This window comes from Danio aesculapii, chromosome 9 (assembly GCF_903798145.1).
Source record: "Danio aesculapii chromosome 9, fDanAes4.1, whole genome shotgun sequence".
Taxonomy (NCBI): domain Eukaryota; kingdom Metazoa; phylum Chordata; class Actinopteri; order Cypriniformes; family Danionidae; genus Danio; species Danio aesculapii.
In genome coordinates, this window is record NC_079443.1 from 11,362,647 (window position 1) to 11,383,611 (window position 20,965).

General features: G+C 37.2%; 1 protein-coding gene across 1 annotated transcript in view; it reads right to left on the bottom strand.

Moving 5' to 3' along the window:
• Window positions 1-218: 218 nt before the first annotated feature.
• The window catches only part of gpr156 (G protein-coupled receptor 156), a 28,310-nt gene continuing 7,563 nt past the window's right edge, over window positions 219-20,965 (bottom strand). The window contains exons 3-10 of the mRNA XM_056464948.1: window positions 17,169-17,296; window positions 16,918-17,059; window positions 8,046-8,156; window positions 7,276-7,401; window positions 6,507-6,602; window positions 4,405-4,641; window positions 2,486-2,647; window positions 219-1,573 (exon numbers count right to left, since the gene is read on the bottom strand). Of these exons, the coding sequence (XP_056320923.1) occupies window positions 266-1,573; window positions 2,486-2,647; window positions 4,405-4,641; window positions 6,507-6,602; window positions 7,276-7,401; window positions 8,046-8,156; window positions 16,918-17,059; window positions 17,169-17,296 (2,310 nt within the window). The 3' untranslated portion in view covers window positions 219-265. The remainder of the gene's footprint in view (window positions 1,574-2,485; window positions 2,648-4,404; window positions 4,642-6,506; window positions 6,603-7,275; window positions 7,402-8,045; window positions 8,157-16,917; window positions 17,060-17,168; window positions 17,297-20,965) is intronic.

Sequence of the window (20,965 nt, forward strand, 5' to 3'; positions counted from 1 at the left end):
CATGAACAAATAAACACAGCCTTGATTAGCATAACTTCTTTGAAAAACATTGAAAAAAAAATATTTTTAACTTTTGCATATATAAATATATATATAAATATATATATATATATATATATATATATATATATATATATATATATATATATATATATATATATATATATATATATATATATATATATATATATATATATCAATAACTTAATAAGGTCCAGCCAAGTATCACATCACTTCAAAAAACAAACAATGATTTTTAGTCTGTTCACACAAAGGTTGGTTTGACATCCACTTTAAAGTTCACGACAGGATGTGATGAGCGGTAGAAATCCTCATCCTCGCTGTCCGATGTCCCTGAGGTGAGACTGTCTGTAGAGTCATAGGGGTGATGACATGCCCTACAGTAGGACCGCTGGTAGTAACAGTAGTCCTCCGAGCTGCTGGAGTCTGAGTCTGAAAAGTCATATGGCTCCTTAGAGTGTTTAACCTCCTCCATCAGTCCAGCGGAGGCCGGTTGAGGAACCTGTCCCATGAAAGGAGTAATCGAACATTTGTGAGAAGAACATTCCCAACTGTCCTGTCCTGAGCTGCTCCGAGTTTGTGCTTTCTCTGCCCTCTTCCTCCTCCTTTCCTCATGCCACAAGTCATGTCTTTGAGGGTTACTGGTGGAACTTATTTTAGGGTCCTCATCCCTGAACTTTTCAAGGTCCGGAAGTCCCCTCCTTCTCCCTGGAGGAATCGAGCCTGGAAAGTAGTAAGGTGGAGGTCCACCTCTTGAAGAGTAAAATGGAGGCCTGCGTTTCCGCATGATATAAGGTGAGATGGGTGGGAAGAAGAACTGTAGAGGGGATTGAGGAGAAAGTGTCTGGCTCAGTTCGTCTGGTTTTATGGATGGGCTCCTTGCCCTGTCGGGTGATTTGACAGAGCTGCTTACAGCATCTACACTCAGGTCCTGCAAAATCTCCACCAGCTGCTCATTGGTCACAAAGCCCAGTCTGCCTGCTGGGGAAATGGCAGGAGGCTCGACAAAGACTGAAGGCACTGGAGACTCAACCTGAGGTGAATTACACTGAGCAGAAACTGGAGGAGGAAAATTCTCTGCTAATTTCTCCTGATCCAAAGGCACATCATGTGGGTTCTCAGAGATTTCTTTTCCAAGATCTGAGTATCTAATATTGTTCACTGTTGGGAAGGCAACTTCTGTGTTTCCTTTTAGACTTACAACTTCATGGAAAGAGTTACCTTGGGTCCTCAGGTGTGGTGAAGAATCATCTGTAGCTCCTGGACCTTCAGGGGATGTTGAATTTGAGGTAGTATGAATGGGAATTGGTGGAGGAGGTACATAGGGGGGTGGAGAGAGAACTCTGGTGGGAGCAACTTCTGAGTATTTCTTTAGAACAAGTTTTGGAGAATCGGGAGATACCACTGTGGTTTGGGTGGAGGTGGAGTTGAGGTTAGTGTTGGACGAGTCCATTTCTCTCTCATCCAAGAGCTGGCTAGCAGTCATCAGTTTGAGCAGCTTATCTTTGGCATTGTTCACTTGTTCCTGTAGGCTATCAATAACTGCATTTTTCTGCAAATACAGAGGACACATGGGGAAAATGGTTTAAACCTCATCACTTTAATCACTGTTATTATCCAGAATGGCTCATTTCACTAAGTAGATGTATGGGTTAGGTGCCAATTTAACAGGATGTGAGATCACAAAGCAGTGCCTTGAGGAAATGTAAAACAAAGGCTCCAGCCTTACTCGTAGGTTAGTGACGCAAAACGCACCGCTATCCCACCCAACACTGGAATTCATCATCGCTTACTCAAACTGGTACTCACTGTAAGGACAAAACTAGTTCCATTGCTTTACTTAGATCAGTAGCATCAAATGAGCTTGGATATTTACTGTTGACTTGAATTAATCCAATAAACCAAGACCACCTCTTCATGTACGTAAGTACTCCTGTAGATTTTAAGGATCATTCACTTCACAGTCCCTCAGCCTTTTGGCGTATATATCAACTGATGGCCTTTCATTAGGCAATGATCAAGCTGAATAAAATTCAATAGACTTCCTTTATCTGTCTGTTTGTCTATGTGTTGTGTTTCTAGTGCCTTGTTTACACCTGCTCATAAGACCTAACGTACCTGTTTTTGTTGATCTATTCAAACGTGGACAATGCTAAATACAGCTTTAAACAGAATTTGAAACTTTGTTAACCTGTTTACTTTTAGCTACTTGCAGAGCTAGTTGAAAACGCAATTGATAAAACGTAATTTACAGTCCTGATTCGAACACAAACCTGAGCACACAACACAGTACATATGAACTAAATAAAACAGTTTCGCTAATGAAAGCTAAATTATATTTGTCAAGCAACAATTTCAACTTATTGTTGATACAACATATAAGCAACAATTTCTTTGTATTAGGGTTACAGTGAAATAAATATGTAACATACACACTCAAAAAGCAGATTACAACCACGATTACCTCATTGATAAGTCTTTTCATTGAGTCATTTTCTCCAAGCAGATAGTAGATCTCATCCTCGCTATACATGGAGTTTGTGGTTTTGCTGGGACTACTGAAGTATTTGGCCATTTGACTGGGATGAGAGTTTGTCTCCTCTTCAAAATGTCTCCACTGGGTCAGCTAGATTTTAAAATAAATAAATATGAAACCATGTGGTGAAAATTAATGTAAGAATTCATGTGCAAATTCATCAGTCAACACATTTGTTGAGCATTTTCATCTTTAAACTGCATAAAGTGAAGACACAATGTAAAGGGATTAATATTACAGCAATGCGCCTCAATAATTATAACCAAACTTTGTGAGATTGTGATAAACATTACAAACTCACAGTTCATGAATTTACTCAATTTATTTACTGTCTTGTTGATAGGGTTATATGCGTTACTACGGAGACATGTTAATATGCAGCTGTCAATCAATTCGGTGGACGGGGGGACCGCACTACTACGTCAAGCTGCGGTCGGTCTTAAAACCGCTCCAATTGGTCCACTGTTTTTATGTTGTTAAATTGAAAAAAAAGGACTGGGTGTGTTTATATCACCCCAATATGATGGTCTATTCGCTATACCTAAACATATGTCTGTCCAAACAGCTTGAAAAGTAGATTTTTCACCATAGCTGCTCTTTAACAAACTAAATTAAATATGTAGGCTAATGAATGTCTTCAGTAGAGTGCTGCAACACCATTTACTTATCAAGAAAGTAAAGGATTAAAAGTAAAGAAAAGACAATGTAAAGAGGCCGAATGGAGGAGGCTCGATCTTTATCCTTGCGCTGCAGATGGTTTGTTTAACTGTTTTCTTGCTAGTGAAGCATTCAGTTTTACCACTTACAAAGTCCGCCATGTAAATAGTAAATGCACCATGGCGTGACGCAACTGACTCTTAAAGGAAATGGGAGATGAGACTCTGAGATGAGATTGGTTGAATGCACGTTATGCTCAAAACACACCCATAACTCATTAAGAGAATAAGAACAGCCCTGTCAGACCATGCACCAGGGTGCAGAGCGTATTTTTCCATCCAAATAGCAAAAAGTGGATTCAGACACGCCAGTTTCAAATCACTGACTGAATATTTTCCCACATAAAAAATGGACTAATAAATTGACAATGGAATGTACCATTATGGGTGGGGGGGTGCAATTTATATTTTAATTAACTTCATTCATTCATTTTCTTTTCGGCTTAGTCTTATTAATCCGGGGTCGCCACACCACCAACTTATCCAGCATGTTTTTTACACAGCGGATGCCCTTCCAGCTGCAATCCATCTCTGGGAAACATCCACACGCACTCAATCACACACATACACTACAGACAATTTAGCCTACCCAATTCACCTGTATCGCATGTCTTTAGACTGTGGGGGAAACCGAAGCACCCGGAAGAAACTTCACACAGAAACACCAACTGACCCAGCCGAGGCTAGAACCAGCGACCTTCTTGCTGTGAGGCGACATCACTACCTACTGCGCCACTGTGTTGCCATTTTATTTATCTTATTATTATTAATATTATTTAAGATACAGGTCAGAGCAAACTACTTTTCTACTGTTTAAAGGGCAGACCCTAATGGATCCTTGGCTCTAATCTATCTTCAAAGAGCTGGTGTAATATTACCCAAACTCCAGTGTCATAAAGAGCTGACATTAGCAGTGTCCTCTCCAAACAGACAGGGCACATTGTGTAAACACATTTGATGTTGGATGCTGACTCATCACCTGCTCCACCTCCTGTTGTAGAATTATTGATTGGTTGTAGCTCAGCACAAACCTCTTAAGTTGTTTCAGACTAGAAAAAAGTGAAATGTCTGGACTAAAATTGACCCAGAGTTTGACTGAAAATCACTGGTAGCGAATTGACCAGGACATACCTGAGGCACAAAGAGAAGACAGTTTATGGTCATTGTGCAGATGAAGATCGCTCCAGATATTACGCTGTAGACCACATTAGGCCAGGAGTAGAGATAAAGTGAGACAGGCACGGCCACAGTGCTTGACATGGTGACCAGACAGACAGCACCCATGATGGTCTTGGACTGGTTTACTGGAGGTAAGCTCACATTGCTCGTCAGGCCGGCAAGATACGTGCCATACAGGAGGAGGCTGCCCTGTAATACCACAGAGAGAGTTCAGCATGATGCATTTTGTTGTTCTTGTAATCAATACCTGAATGCATTTAGTGTGAATTCCAAATGAAGGGTGACAATGAAAAATATCTTTCAAGCATTTCTGGAAATTTAAACCAATTACCAAAATATAAAATAACATGCAATAAACAATAAGTCCATAATGTTTACAGTTTATTTATATAATTTTATGGTTATAGTATTATTATGGTGGCTTGAGAAAGCCAACTTACTGTTATACTACATAAACTTATTAATCTTCTTCTTAGACTTTTTTAAGAACACATCTCCTTCTAGACTGTTCCTACTACAACCACCAAACATATTCCAAATCTCCAAACTAGTTGCTATATCTTTTCCAACTGATCCTACTTACGGTTTCCCGAAAACTGACCCGGAAAATTCTGAAAAGTCCCATTGACTTAACATTGGACCAACTTTCTGACCTCATAACTTTGCACCAGACTTAAGGTTGGTCTCATTTTACTCAGACTACCAATCTGCCAAATCACTGATGACCTTTCAACTTACTAGCCACACCATAGCAACCACTTACGGCACCCTAGCAACTGTCCCAAAGAATTCGATTGTAAAAAACTGCCATTGAGTTTACATTGGACATACTAACAACATACAAATTCATACTAGTAACATGCTCATTCATACTAGAACCATGCTAATTTATGTTAGCAACTGCCTAGCAACTACCCAGAACGCCTTAGCAACCGCCTTGCAACACCTTAGCAATCACCTTCCAACACCTTAGCAAGCACCTAGCAACACCTTAGCAACTGCCTAGCAACCACTCAGAACACCCTAGCAACCACCTCGCAACACATTAGCAATGACCTAGAACATCTTAGCAATCTCCTAACAACACCTTAGCAACCACCTAAAACACCTTAGCAATCACCTAGCAACCACTCAGAACACCCTAGCAACCACCTAGCAACATCTTAGCAACCAGATAAAACACCCTAGCAATGCCTTAGCAACTACTCAATACACCCTAGCAACCTCATAGCAACACCTTAACAACTACCTGAAAAACCCTAGCACCTTAGCAACCACCTAGCAAATACTCAGAACACCATAGCAACGGCCTAGCAGCACCTTAACAACCACTCAGAACACCCTAGCAACCATTCAGAACACCCTTGCAACCACTTAGCAACACCTTAACAACCAATCAGAATCCCCTATCAACAGCCTAGCAAGAAACATGCCAATCCATGCTAGAAACATGCTAACATATACAGTTGAAGTTTTTTATTAGCCCCCCTGTTTATTTTTTCTTCAATTTATGTTTAATGGAGAGAATATTTTTTCAACACATTTCTAAAACATAATAGTTTTAATAACTCTAATAACTGATTTATTTTATCTTTGCCATGATGACAGTAAATAATATTTGACTAGATATTTTTCAAGACACTTCTATACAGCTTAAGGTGACATTTAAAGGCTTAACTAGGGTAATTAGGTTAACTAGGCAGGTTAGGGTAATTAGGCAAGTATCGAAAAAATATAGCTTAAAGGTGCTAATAATTTTGACCTAAAAATGTTTTTAAAAAAATTAAAACTGCTTTTATTCTAGCCTAAATAAAACTAATGATCTATCGATGCCGACTGTGTCAAACTTCTTAAAAACTACTTCAATTATTAAAACTTTAAAACTACTTCAAACTTTCAGAAGAGGCTTTTTCAAGACACCATAAAGTTTGCCTATGAACTTTACTTTTCTCGTTATTTATTTGTGTCTTGCATAGGAATTATTTTGGCAATAGCAAAAAAACACATTGCATATATTTAATGCATAATATATTTATGTAATTATTTCCTATTACCTTAAGTACAGAGATGAGTATTATCCACAGGTGTGAGTAGAGAGAAGAACATGAATCTAGCTGGGACAGAGAGTAGGATGAATCCAAATCTATAACCTAACAAAAAGAAGAAACAACACTTCACAACCCATAAATCATTAGAGTTTGCATACATTTTTATAGACGACTTTTATTATGCCCCTTTGCTTAGGAAATTATGGCTGCATCCGAAACCGCATACTTCCATTCTATACAGTACTCTAAAATCAGTATGCGAGCCAAGTAGTATGTCCGAATTCATAGAATTCGAAAATCAGTATGCGAGAAGTACCCGGATGACCTACAACTTCCGGCGAGATTCTGAAGTGCGCATCCCATGCACGCTGTGCTATCCCATGATGCCCCTCAAGAGAATTCATGAATGGGACTGAAGCGACACAACTGATGCAGGTAGGTCATATGACCATGACAAAATGGCGGATGTAGTACGTCCAAATTCCATTCATACTTCTCACATTCATACTGTATAGAATGTACTTTTCTAACGGTTGAGTAGTACGTTTAAATTCAAATGCAGTACCTACTGAGTAGTAGTCGGTTTCGGACGCAGCCTATGACTGCATGGCATAGTTCATTAAGAGTTTGAGTACATTTGTTTTTTTTTTCCCCCACAAAAATATATAGTTTCACTAGCATTTTAAATGTAGCACACAATTGAAGCACAAACTTTTTGAAGCATGACATGCATGATCCATTTAAACAGGCATACTTGGATAACAAATGAGTTTACCTTCACCATTGCACTGACAGACCGAGAGCACTTGATGGGATCCATCAAACCCCAGGCTGTTAAAACAGCAACGTCCACTAAGACCAGCAGAGCAACCAAACCCATCAACTGGATGTCTCTAATGATCTGAAACACAACCGAACAAAGAAACAAGGTGAAGCCAGTGATATTTAGCATTAATACACGACTGTCTGAAACACTCATTCTGATCATTTGGGACATTTCAAGGTATGTGATGTTATTCTGAGATAACGATCCCTAAATAACACAGGCTCATCCAGGAACTTTGAAATACATTGACCGCCAGTGATACATTCAAATCCATACACTTTCATCCACACTCATATTTATATCTGCCGGTCTGTCACTCCATGTTTTTTCACTACTAATTGACTGTTTGGCGCCATCTTGTGGAATGTATTTTTTTAGTAGTTTCTGTCAACTTTGCGTTTTTGACTTTTTGGCGCCATCTTGTGTCTGAATAATGCGAACGTTATTGTATACTCGATCAGGTGTATTTTGTTTTAGTCAGATTAGCTTTTAATAAAATATTTATTAAACTATTACAGCTCAGAACAGTGTTTTGTGTCAAATTTTTATGTTTTGTGGCAGGTAGAAGTGTAATAAGCAGGATAAAGTACATCCAGGATGGTTGTTTTCACAGAATTAAGCTCTTCAATCTTATACGGCCGCCGATTGTTCTGCGATAACAAACTCCTGTTTTTACTTTACTTCTAACATAATATATACACACAGCTATCAAAACTCACCACTCTTTTGTCAGGCACACGCTGAGTGAAGACTCTGTAGAGCCGCCATGTTTTCCCAAGAATAGGGCCAAACACCAGAGAGCTGCCAATACATAGTGTCCACATCCGTGCCTGAGATGGGACAGAAAATAAAAGCATATTTAAAATGAGAACAACTTATTATTATTTTGGTTCTGACTGTAGTGTTACAAATTTTCATTCATTTTCTGTTAATATACACACTGACAGGAAGTTCTGTACATACACAAAAAATAAATAAAGTTTTTTTCTGTCTGTCAGTGTAAACAGATGGAGAGATGATCAAATGTGTATCACTATATTAGACCTGTGAACTCACCTATGGCCAGGTTTCTTGGCTCTTAAGAGCTTTTAGTATGTTCAAAGTCTTATCCTGAACGTTCAACCCATTAATCATCATCTCATGTGCATTCCAGACAAGTCTATATAAAGCACCTACCTACAAACTGAGGCACAAAAAACTGGCTAAAGAACACAATATAAAATTATAGTATTTTTAGTTCAATCAAATGAATTTTTGTAGTCATCTTAACTTGACCAAAAATATTAAATTAAACTTTGTATAACTTAAAAAAAGTTGAAACCTGATTAACTTAGTAAAATAAGTTAAAGCAATGTAAAAATTTATGTTGTCATATTTTTTGTAAGGTTATATTCTACCTCAATCCTTCGGTTTAGTCTCTGATTTATCAAGGGTTGCCACAACAGAATGAACCGCCGATTACTCTGGCATTTTTAATGTAATGGATAAGGTTATAAATAAGAAATGGAAGTCATTTCCAATTTTTTTTCTTTTACTTTTTTGGACTTTATCCCCATGTCCCTGTTTTCCCAGTTTCAAACATGTTTAATTTAATTTAATTTTATTTTTTCATTGTCTATTTACATTTTTGGTTTTATTATCATTTTTAATTATTTTATTTATGAATTTATATATACTGAGTTATTAAGTGTACAATGAAGTGCTAAAACTTTAATTATAATGCACTTCAATTGAATAAAGTTACAGGTGTCTTCTGACAATGCACATTGGGCTTTAGAGTTGACTTTCTACTTTTTTTCCATGTTGCTCAAGCATCAACATTTTGCTATGATATGCATGATATGATATGAAAACTTAAGAGGACAATTCAATTTAACTACAGTCCTCAACAATAGGGTTAAATTGCAGGGAGAGTTAAATTTGTTACTGAAAATGACTTTATTTTTACTTACTTTAGTTTATATTAAATTATTGATCATTCAAAACTATTTTTGAGGCAAAAATATTATTGTCATTCACGCATCTGTTTTCAACCAGAACAGACTTGACTTCTGTTGAATCTCACATTAATAAAAATGTTTTGTATTGTAATTAATAAAATGGTATTGTGTTAAATACTATAACATAACTAGGGCCAGACGGAATATGCGGATGTTTTTTGCTATTTTTGCGAAGAATTTTGGTAAAAATCTGCGGATTTCTGCGAAATTATTTTGGGAGCATCATAACTAAAACCTTAATATGTGAAATAAAAAAATTTATAATTTTTTTTACTTTTATTTAATGTTTAAAATGCAAATCCAATTAGATCCACTTTATTTTGTAAACAAAGCAAGTCTCTCATACAATATATGTACTAAAAGACAGAAAATATTACTGTACAAACTGCATTGTACATAAATCAGATGAACATTTTCATATTAGTCAATAATATTACAGTAATTTAAAAACTGAATAAATATAGATTTAAACACATTTACTCAAGTAAATAAACAAAATTAATGATGGGCTGGAAATCTGCGTAATTCTGCGTGTGCAGATTCCGTGTGGGCCTAAAACATAACCCACAATGCTTTGAATCTTAAGTGTTAGTATTCTGCAAAATGTGTTCTTATGAATGAATCATGGAGTTCATACATATATATTTTTCAACTTTACTAAAATAGTCATTACATAAACTGGATAATAACTAAGTACTATTCCTAAAACCATAGCCCTGAACCGTAAACTGTAAAAGAACACGTTATGTACACATACCTTTAAAAAAAAGTGCAACCAGCATTTTTAATATTACCATTCATTCATTCATTCATTCATTCATTCATTCATTCATTCATTCATTCATTCATTCATTCATTCATTTTGTTTTTGGCTTAATCCCTTTATTAACATGGGGTCCTAATACAGTTATCTTTATTCTATCACCCCAAATTTACCCCTCAACTCAACACTTACTGTACAGGAAACAGTCAGCATGTTTACAGTTTCAAAATACTTCTTTCTGTGTGATTTATGAGCCATTTTCTTTATCGAGACCAAACAAATGTCCCTGAAGATCAAAAATGAACTGGTATTGCTATACTTGTAGAGATATTATGAGGACCCTGCAATGTAAGGAATTCAAGGTACAAACTCACACCCACAAGCATATTCAACTAAATTCTGAGCCATGTCTGGTGTAAACAATGTAATGTAATCATTCACAGATGTATGGTTTAAGTCGCCTTGCAGCTTAAAGTAAACAAGAGTTCTGTTAAACATGCTCGGTGCATTAACAGAGGATTTATGGTGTTGTAAATTACAAACAGCTGTTTAGTGTTTCAGAGCAATATAAGCCAGCTAAACAAAAGACCAGCTGTGATTTAGGAACGTTTCAGATATACTTTGTCAAAGACAGGTACAGAAAGAAAGGGGCTTTAATTTCCAAACCTCCATTAGTTGATGTATTTGTGTTTAGTGCCATGTTAGCGTCATTGGTTATTACAAAGCAGATAAATTAAACATTTAACAACATATCCCAAGTACATTACGATGGGCCGTTGAATTTATTTCCTTTAATCCAACAGACAAGAGTAATTTATTCAGTGTTTGCTACAGTCACCACACCTAAAGATACTATTCAGCTGTGTTTTTTTGAGGTTTTTGTCCTCAAACTGCATGTATGTGTATTGCTAGTAGTTTCTTCCATATCTCATTCAAAGCCTTTTTAGTTGATTTGGATTTTTAACTTATTTGGCTTCAAAAAGTCATTCAGCTTACACCTAAAATGATCATCAGCCAATCAGAATCAAGCATTCAACAACCTATAGTTTTAGTCATACACTGCAAAATATAAAAATAAAAAGTTGACAACTTAAAATTGTAAGGCATCTTGTGGCACAGCTTTTTATTTGAGTTGACTCAACTTTTAGCCCAAGTACTGACTCAATTTACTGTAAGTTGAGTGAACTCAAAAAAGCAGTGCAGCAAGTTGCTTTAGGGGCTGATCACATCGAACACGTTTTTTGCTTTGATCTTTTGAATGGTTTACTAACGGCTAAGAGTGTCTTGCGCATGTGCCTCGAGTTTTTGCCATTGCAGGCTGTGCGCTCGCAGTTGAAATTAGTCAACTCTGAGGGGAAAAGCACTGAGGCGCTAAGCTCTCTGCCCGAAAAAAGTCACTAAAAGTCGCTAGATTACATCATAAATCAATTTGCATATGACTGACATCATCACGTTCTACCGTTTCTGTTTGTTGGTTAAAAAAGGGGTCTTTATATTATTAGTATTTATATTGCACTACACTTTATGTAAGCATGTTAATTTAACTAAATTTATTTCTGTTTGCATACAGTATATCAATATAGATGTGAAGTGAATTTGCAGAAATCTCTCAGACGTAAAAAACTCAGACAAGTTCCGAAACTGTCACTAAAATATCTGTGATTGTGAACAAGAAAAGAATAAACTGTCAAATTAAATAGTTAAAATAAAGAAGAAGCAGATGGGTTTGACTGTACAATGGAAATACCTCACACTGCCGGTGCTAAATCATTGGCCATTGGTATGCAGAGGAGTGATCTGCTCTCAGGCTGCAGGTGGGAGAGACTGCTGTACGAGGACTGACTGGGCCGCCTGAGGCGGGGGAGGGGCATCACCCTCAGCTCGTTGAGAAGAGTAGGGACGGTACAGTATGGACTCATGACAGTAGGGCTGCCCCCAAATAGTCGACTAAACTTTAGTCGATATGAAGAGGGCTTGGTCGAATACATTTTCATTAGTCGGTTAGTTGCAAAAAAAAAAAAAAATCACGTGAAATTACGCAATCAAGGGCTGCGCAGTCAGTGTATGACATCAGCAACGAGAGATCAACGCGATCTCGTGCCTCACGGTATACCAAAGCGCACTTGTGGGAGAGGTGTCTGGCTGACGCTAATAATTATGTCAGGAAAAAAGTCCAAAGTGTGGGATCATTTTGAAAAGGCGAAGGACGACCCTAAAAAGGCTGTTTGCAAACTCTGCAGGCAAACATTTGCCTATCACTCGTCAACATCAAATATGTCTTATCATTTAAAACATGTAAGTAGTAACGTTAACCACCTCACATGGCCCCTCGTTTTAACAATAAGGATATAAACACATTTGCGCTGTTAAGTTAAATCATATTCATGGTTTTTGACATGCATTTGTCTCTAGGCTCATCCACAATATAGCAGCGATGATATGGCGTCGTGCGCTTCAACTTCGCAGTCAACAATGAAGCAGCAGAGTTTAGTTTTGAGACCCCCTCTAAGTGAGAAAAGAAAGCGAGAAATCACAGAGAAAATCGTCGATTTCATTGCGCTTGATATGAGACCAATCAACGTTGTCCGTGGTGACGGGTTCAAAGAAATGTTTAAATTCCTCGAACCAGGCTACACCATTCCCAAATGCGACACAATAATGCATGGCTTAACAAGCAAGTTCAACACGACTAAAGAAATTCTTGTTAAGAAAATACAAAGTTGTACAGCAGTCAGCTTTACAACAGACACGTGGACCTCTATCCAGAGTGAGGGTTACATGACCGTTACTGCACACTTCATGTCTGAAGATTGGCAACTACATTCTTTTGTGTTGGAAACAAAAGTGCTGGAGGAGAGCCACACAGCAACCAATATAAAAGAGCGACTCAGTGAAGTGATGGAAGAATTTAAAATACCTGGAGAAAAGAGGGTAGCAGTCGTACATGACAATGCCGCTAATATGGTGTTGTGCACAGAACTGATTTCTAATGATCCATCCTGGGGTAATGCGAAGGGCGTCCGTTGTGCGGGGCACACGTTACAGTTATGCATAAACGTGGCTCTTAAAACTGACCCCATATGTCGATGCATCGCTGCTGCTAGACGCCTTGTAGGGCATTTCAAGAAAAGTACCAAGGCTACAACAGCTCTGACTCATAAACAGAAGCAGCAGAATGTTGCAGAACACAAACTTATCCAAGATGTCTCTACAAGATGGAACTCCACGTACTTCATGCTGGAGAGACTCTTGGAACAGAGATGGCCAGTTACAGCTGTGCTGTCAGACCCTGAAATTACCAAACGGTCTGAACGAGGCCTAGATCTCACAACAGCACATTGGCTGACAGCGGAGGACACTGTAGCAGTGCTAAAGCCTATGATCACTCTCACTGAGCTGCTTTCTCAGGATTTAAACGCATCCCTATCTGCCACACTGCCCATGTTAATAAACATGAAGAGACGCCATTTGGTGCTGCGCAACGAAGACAGTCCCACCACAAAAGCACTAAAGACAGAACTAGCAAAAGAAATCGACACGAGATGGCAAATGACGGAAAATATTGCGACCAGCATTTATATACAAGCTGCTGTCTTAGACCCACGTTTTAAGAGCTTGTCATTCTTTGACCAACACGAACGAGAAGATGCGTACTCCACAGTGTCGGATCTGGCAGAAAGTTTATCTACAGAATCTGCGCCAGAAAGCGAGCATGGCAGCATTAGCCCAGCAGAGGAGGGTAAGCCCGAACCGAAAAAGGAAAAGCAGGCCGAGATATCCATGCTTATGGCCATTGATGAGGAGGAGCATGCAGAAGAGAAGGATGAACTAAAAATGTACTTGGCAGATAAAACAAAGGTTGATTCGGGACCATTGGCATGGTGGCTAAAAAATGAACATCGATATCCAAAGCTCGCTAAAGCAGCTAAACGCCTCCACTGTATCCCTTCCACATCCACTCCATCAGAGCGCATCTTTTCAAAGGCCGGCTTCATTGTGAACAAGTCGAGAAGCTCCCTTCTTCCCAGCAATGTGGACAAGCTGGTGTTCCTCTCGCATAATATGAAAAAAATAAAATCGAATTGAAAGCTTAGGTAAGAATGCTTAATTTCCTTTTTGTAGTGTTTCTGTTTGCTATCCGTTAGGCTATATATATAAAAAACGGGTATTTTTTATATCGGGTAGGCTATACAAATAAATAAATACATATTATTTTTATTTTTTCGTTTTTATATAATGCAGAAGTTGTTTTTTATTCTGTTAGAAAAATTAGTCTGATGTTTTTAATTTGTTGTTTCAAGTCAAGACTCATCCGTCGTCCTAATGGCAGTTTGTGGCTTTGCTCTGATATTTTTGATTTGTATTAGTGTTCTTTAAATTATTTGTTCCACATTTTGTCTTAAATATAGTTGTACTAAACAATTTAATCAAATATTTAGGCTGTTAATTTGTTTGCCGCCGCCTTTTTTGTTCTAAGTTTTGGCGTTGTGCGATGTGCATTTATTAAGTTGTTCGTTTTTGTTAATTTTCCTTTTGAACAATATAAAAATTATATAAGTTTGAAAAATTAAAATAAGTTTATTTGATTTATTTTAAAGAACGAATTTTAGTTTATTTTATTAAAAACTGTTTTTTTTTTTTGTTTGTTTGTTTGACATGTAACTGTTACAGTTTGTATTTTTGATAATAAATAATTAAAATGCACAGGCAGTCTGATTGCTGTTTCTATGTCATAATTAGCCTATAACGTTCCGGCCACTGATTTTTTTGTGTAAGCACTGTATACTTTAAACGCTTTACTATTCCGTTTTAAGCGCTTAATTTTCGTTTTGAATGCGCTAATATCATGCTTTAGCATTTTCTGTCATATGGAAGTGTTAAACTTCAACTTGGACTATATTCCTAGTATATACGCAAGTTATTATATTAACATCATAAATGAACGATTATTTGATTAATCGCTAAAATGCAGGAGTGTTAGTCGACTAGGAATATCTTTAGTCGGGGGCAGCCCTACATGACAGTCTATAAAAATCTCCAGTAACACACAAAAAAATCGCTAGATTTGTTGCTAGTCTCTTTTTTGAAAATTTGTCACTAGGGGGGTCTAAAAAGTTATGCTAAATATAGTGACAAAGTCGCTAAGTTGGCAACACTGGGAAAAAGCATGTTTTGTCAGTCGCGTCTTTCATTCTCCAATCAATTGAAAGCAGAGGCAGGGTTTCCTTTGAGGTGCCTGCATCGTTTGAGACTTTTGAAGATGGAGGAGAGACTAGTGGTTACTGTTTTGAGTTATCTGGAGCTGTAATGACTTCACAAATCCTGAAAATTACAATATTATTAAATATTAAAATTATAACAATATCAACAGCAACACTCGCGCACAATACCCAGCTGATTCAGTCATTGTCCAGCGAGATAAAAGGCACACCACGCTTATTTTTTTCTTGTCAACAAAAAAGGCAGTGTGGTGCGCCTCGCATTTTTAGAATGGAAAAGCGCGTTAGGTGTGATCAACAATTTTATGAATAATCTTTATTTATTATTATATTATAACCTAAAAACAAACATAAAAAAACTCAAAGATAAAATGGTACCAAATAAATCTTACAAATATTACTTTACAAATTACATATTATTTTACAACTACATCAGATTGATTTAATTGCACTTTGGACAGTGTGTGTGTGTGTGTGTGTGTGTGTGTGTGTGTGTGTGTGTGTGTGTGTGTGTGTGTGTGTGTGTGTGTGTGTGTGTGTGTGTGCGTGTGTGTGTGCGTGTGTGTGTGCGTGTGTGTGTGTGTGTGTGTGTGTGTGTGTGCATACCCTATAAAAGATGCTGGGTTCCACACAATTGATTAGGATCACACAATTGAGAAGGAATTAAATTAACTTATTAGTTAAATTAAAAAACTTTTTAGTTTCAGCTTATTTTATATTAGTAGTTTGAACAAACTGCAAACGTCATTTTCTGAGTGTACCTTGTATTCCTAATGTTGTGGGGACCAAATACTGTACTAGTGGCGCAATACCAGTAGATTTTGGAAATTTATATTTATTTTTGAACCCCATGTAGAAAATAGCTCATAAGAATGAAGTATATTGAAAATCTAAACATGCGCATTGTTTCCTGTGAGGGTCAGGTTGAGGGGTAGGGTTGAGTTAATGGGATACTACATACAGTATAAAATTTATTACATCTATAGGAAATGCTTATAAAAATAGCTGTGCGTGTGTATGTGTGTGTTAGTGAGTTTATATGTACATTCTTTACCTGATTATGCATAATAAAACCACAATGCTCATGGTCATGTAAGCTGTTTTTCTTTTTCAGAGTGTGGTAAATATCTTATGCATAAACCCATTGTCACAGCCATATTTTTACCCTCAACTCCAATTTCTCTAATTAATGACTTCAATTAAAGTCATTAATTGAAGTGTGCATGTGTGATATTAGACAGGAATTCTCACTGTAGATCAAAATGCATCCAGACAGTAAATATTTTTGCAGTAAAGGAGGAAATATACGACACACGTTTTCTTGACCCAAAGATATCTAAATCCATTTTATCATCTTGAGAAATAAGTATATGAGCCACATGTTTTCCCCTGACATCTTGGAATATTGTTCTTTGCTTTTAAATTATTTCTTGAATATGACAACTGACATAACTAATAAACTACTGAAGTTAGATTTGGAAATTATTACATTTCGATGTAAAAGTTTTGTCTGCTAGCTCTGTCGGGTTATTGGTTTGCATGTAAACTAGGACCGAAGAGTATTTCAATAAGCTGAGATATCCACTTATTGGTGTTTATCAAAATGTACCTGCAATACAGCTCTTGCTCCTGCTCCTGCTCCTGACAGCAGTGATTTCTCCTCCATGGCGAATAAGAAGCCGCTGCTGTATGTAAGGACGCTGCCGCAGAGGGTCAGCACATTCAGATTGGGACTGGACATCTTCACTATCCTGTGTCAGAGGTACACAATCAAAACTCAGGTTGACTACTGTAGTTAGCGAACATAAACCAACTGTAAAGTAACAAATGAGCCCTAAGTTACGTTTAAGGATTCAGTACCTGTTGTTTTTGAAGCGCAGTGTGAAAATAAGGAAGAAGAGAGCCAGCAGAATCCCACAAGACAACAGTGTCCAGACGACAGCACGAAGAGCAGGAGACAGAGACCTACTCTGGACATCCACACTGCTCTAGATTCAGACAAATGGGAAAATATTATATATATATAAAAGTCTTGTCATTGATCACAGTTGTAAGAGCAACAAATAATAACTTGACTTCTAGTTGGTCATTTGAAAAGTGTCAGAAGGTAGGTTATTCTGATAAATCATCTGCATCCCAATCATCACAAATACAGCTGAAGACCTATTGGAACCTGCATGGACCTTGGTGATGAAAAAATCATGGTTTGGGGTTACATGCAGTATGGGGGTGTGCGAGAGATCTGCAGAGTGGATGGCAACATCAACAGCCTGAGGTATCAAGACAATTGTGCTGCCCATTTGCACATTACAAACTACAGGAGAGGGTAAATTCTTCAGCAGGATAGCACTCCTTCCCATACTTCAGCCTCCACATCAAAGTTCCTGAAAGCAAAGAAGGTCAAGGTGCTCCAGGATTGGTCAGCCCAGTCACCAGAGATGAACATTATTGAGCATGTCTGGGGTAAAACGAAGGAGGCATTGAAGATAAATCCAAAAAACCTTGATGAACTCTGGAAGTCTTGCAAGAATGCTTTCTTTGTCATACCAGATACCATACCTTTATAAATAAGTTATTGCAGAGATGTATTGATGCAGGCCCCCAAGCTCATGGGAGTCACGCACAATATTAATTATTTTTCCACTGCACCATGACTTTATATTCTATACTGTACATTATTTCTGACAAGACTTTTGTATAGGCAAAGTCAGACCTTACTGTCGTAATTAAATAATTAAAAATCAAGACATGATCATATTTTATTTTGGTAAAATATGCGTAATCTAGAGACCTTTGCCTTTCATATAACACACCTCTGATACCAAATGATGAACTAGAAGTCAGGTTATTATTTGGTGTTCCTAAAACTTGGATAGGCGACAAGACTTTTGTCAGGTAGTGTATATACACACATATATGTTCAAATCTCCATTAATTTGGTAAAAATACAATAAAAATAGTAATGTTGCAATCTTAAATGCACTTCTCAAGCTGAATTTCATCTTCAGAAATAAATTTAATCTGTTCTTTATGAAATAAAAGCAGTAATTTCTTCTTTAAAATGAAACAGTTTTACGGGTGACCAATTTTAATTGTGTATAATAACATCATAATTGGTCACAGACATTATGTTGACAGACCGTATCTAGTATGCCACTGACTTCGTAAAAACTAACATAAAGACTATTAATATGAAGCTAGAGTGAGCTTAAAAGCCAAGTCATGAAAGCTAAAAATATCATTTTCTTTAATGATTTGATATGATATGATATGATATGATATGATATGATATGATATGATATGATATGATATGATATGATACAATGTTGTCCTAAGACTATTAAACAACACCCAATCCTTTTCTTGGGACAATTTTTAAAAAAACTTTTGTGATCTATTACAAATGTTGACTACTCTAGTTTAATAATGTCACAGAAGCAAGAGTGCCATGTTACGATTGTCAGTGCATGGGTGTGACTGCAAATGTATTATTGATTTTGTTCAATACCCAGAAGGCACACAACATCATATGATGTAGGTGTTTGGTTATATTTTGGTTGTGACGTTAGGGGAGCAAAATCCAAAGTCAGATTAACGTCATAATAGACGTCCATACAACGTCAGTATAACATCAGTAGACGTTGATCTTTGGTTGAATGTGGATGGTTGGTTTGGTTGTGGAATTAACTAACCAAAGTCCAACGTCATCTTTATGTCATAATGTGACATCCATACAACGTCAATACCTAACGTCAGTAGACGCTGATATTCGGTTGGTTTAAATTTGTGGCATTAACCAACCAATATCCAGCATCATTGTAACATCATATTATGACATGCATACAATGTCAAAGTCTAACATCAGTAGAGAGTGATCTTTGGTTGGTTTAAATATTTGGAAACATCATATTAACGTCATAATGTGATGTCCATACAACGTCAAAGTGTAATATCTGTAGACATTGATCTTTAGTTGGTTTTAGGTTGTGGAATTAAACCAATCAAAATCCAACATCTGCCTGATGTTGGACATTGATGTCTGTCTGACGTTGGGTTCTGACGTCAACCCAATTTTCATTTCTAACCAAAATCCAACGTCTGCCTGATGTTGGACATTGACGTCTATTTGACGTTGGGTTCTGACGTCAACCCAATTTTCATTTCTAACTAAGGCCAATTAAGTTGGAAAACAAATTTCAGCTAGTTGTCCCCAAAACATGGTTGAAATCAAGAGGTGACAGGGCTTTTTCTGCCACAGCCCCCCGTCTGTGGAATGGTCTGCCTTTACATAATTAGGTCGTGTTCTTCACTTGGCTCTTTTAAGTCTCATTTAAAAAATCATCTTCTGTCTCTTGCTTTTTGATTGCAATTAATTAATTTGAATCTGTTTTATATATTTTGCTTATTTTTATATATAAGTGTAGATTTTGTATGCTGGTCTTTTTGTAAAGCACTTTGGTCAACATCTGTTGTTTTTAAATGTGCTCTATAAATAAAGCAAACAAACAAACAAACAGTATGAATACATTATATAGCTTATTCATGCTCCAGTTTTCATTATTTGCTTTTGATTTTGCTGTTGTTTATGTTGACGTTGTCGATTTTGTCACTTTTAGTATCCTGTTTGTCACGTTTGTGAGTTTTGTTAATTTTTTTTTTACTTGGCTTGTTTGCCATAACAAATAAACATAAATAAACAAAGTTCTTAAAAGTTACAGCAGCCCAAACAAAAATTTATATTAAAGGTTTGAGCTGTAAAAACCGTGTAAAAATGTATTTTAACAGTAACATACTTTGAATGTAAACTACAGGGGTGGACTGTAAAAACACAGTATGTCGCTGACAACCCAGCTGCCAGTATTATTCTGTAAATTTACAATGAAAAGTTTTACAGTGTATATTACTACCCATATCTGCTATGCCAAAGAGCTATGGTTTGACCCCTATAATTATCACCCTTTTAATGACCCCTTACTGTTCTGAATATTCGGCAAAAGTGGTCTACATATGTTTTAAGATAACTGGGCCACATTTGCAATATCTTCTCTAGGCCACTATAGGCTCAAATCCACATTACCCAGAGCTTACTGTGCCGAATATTTACCAAAAGTGGCCAACATATGGTTTAAGGTAACTGGGCCACATTTGCCATATCTTCTCTCGGCCACTATAGGCTCAAATCCACATTAGCCAGAGCTTACTGTGCCGAATATTTGCCAAAAGGGGTGTACATATGTTTTAAGGTCACTGGGCCACATTTGCCATATCTTCTCTAGGCCATTATAGGCTCAAATCCACATTAGCCATAGCTTAATGTGCCGAATATTTGTCAAAAGTGGCCCACATATGTTTTAAAATAACTGGGCCACATTTGCCATATTTTCTCTGGGCCACTTATGGCTCACAGCTGCCTTAGCCACAGCTTACTGTGCCAAATATTTGCCAAAAGTGGCCACATATGACTTAAGATAACTGGGCCACATTTGCACCTACACATGTAAGCCATTTTAGGTTTAGACCCAGATTACCCTTAAATGACTATGCCACATTTTTGCCAACTCTGGCCCACAATTGTCCTCCACATTTGGGCCAAATCTACCATTTTCCACATGGGCCACATTAGGCTCAGTCATATTACATTTTGTCATAAGTGCCAA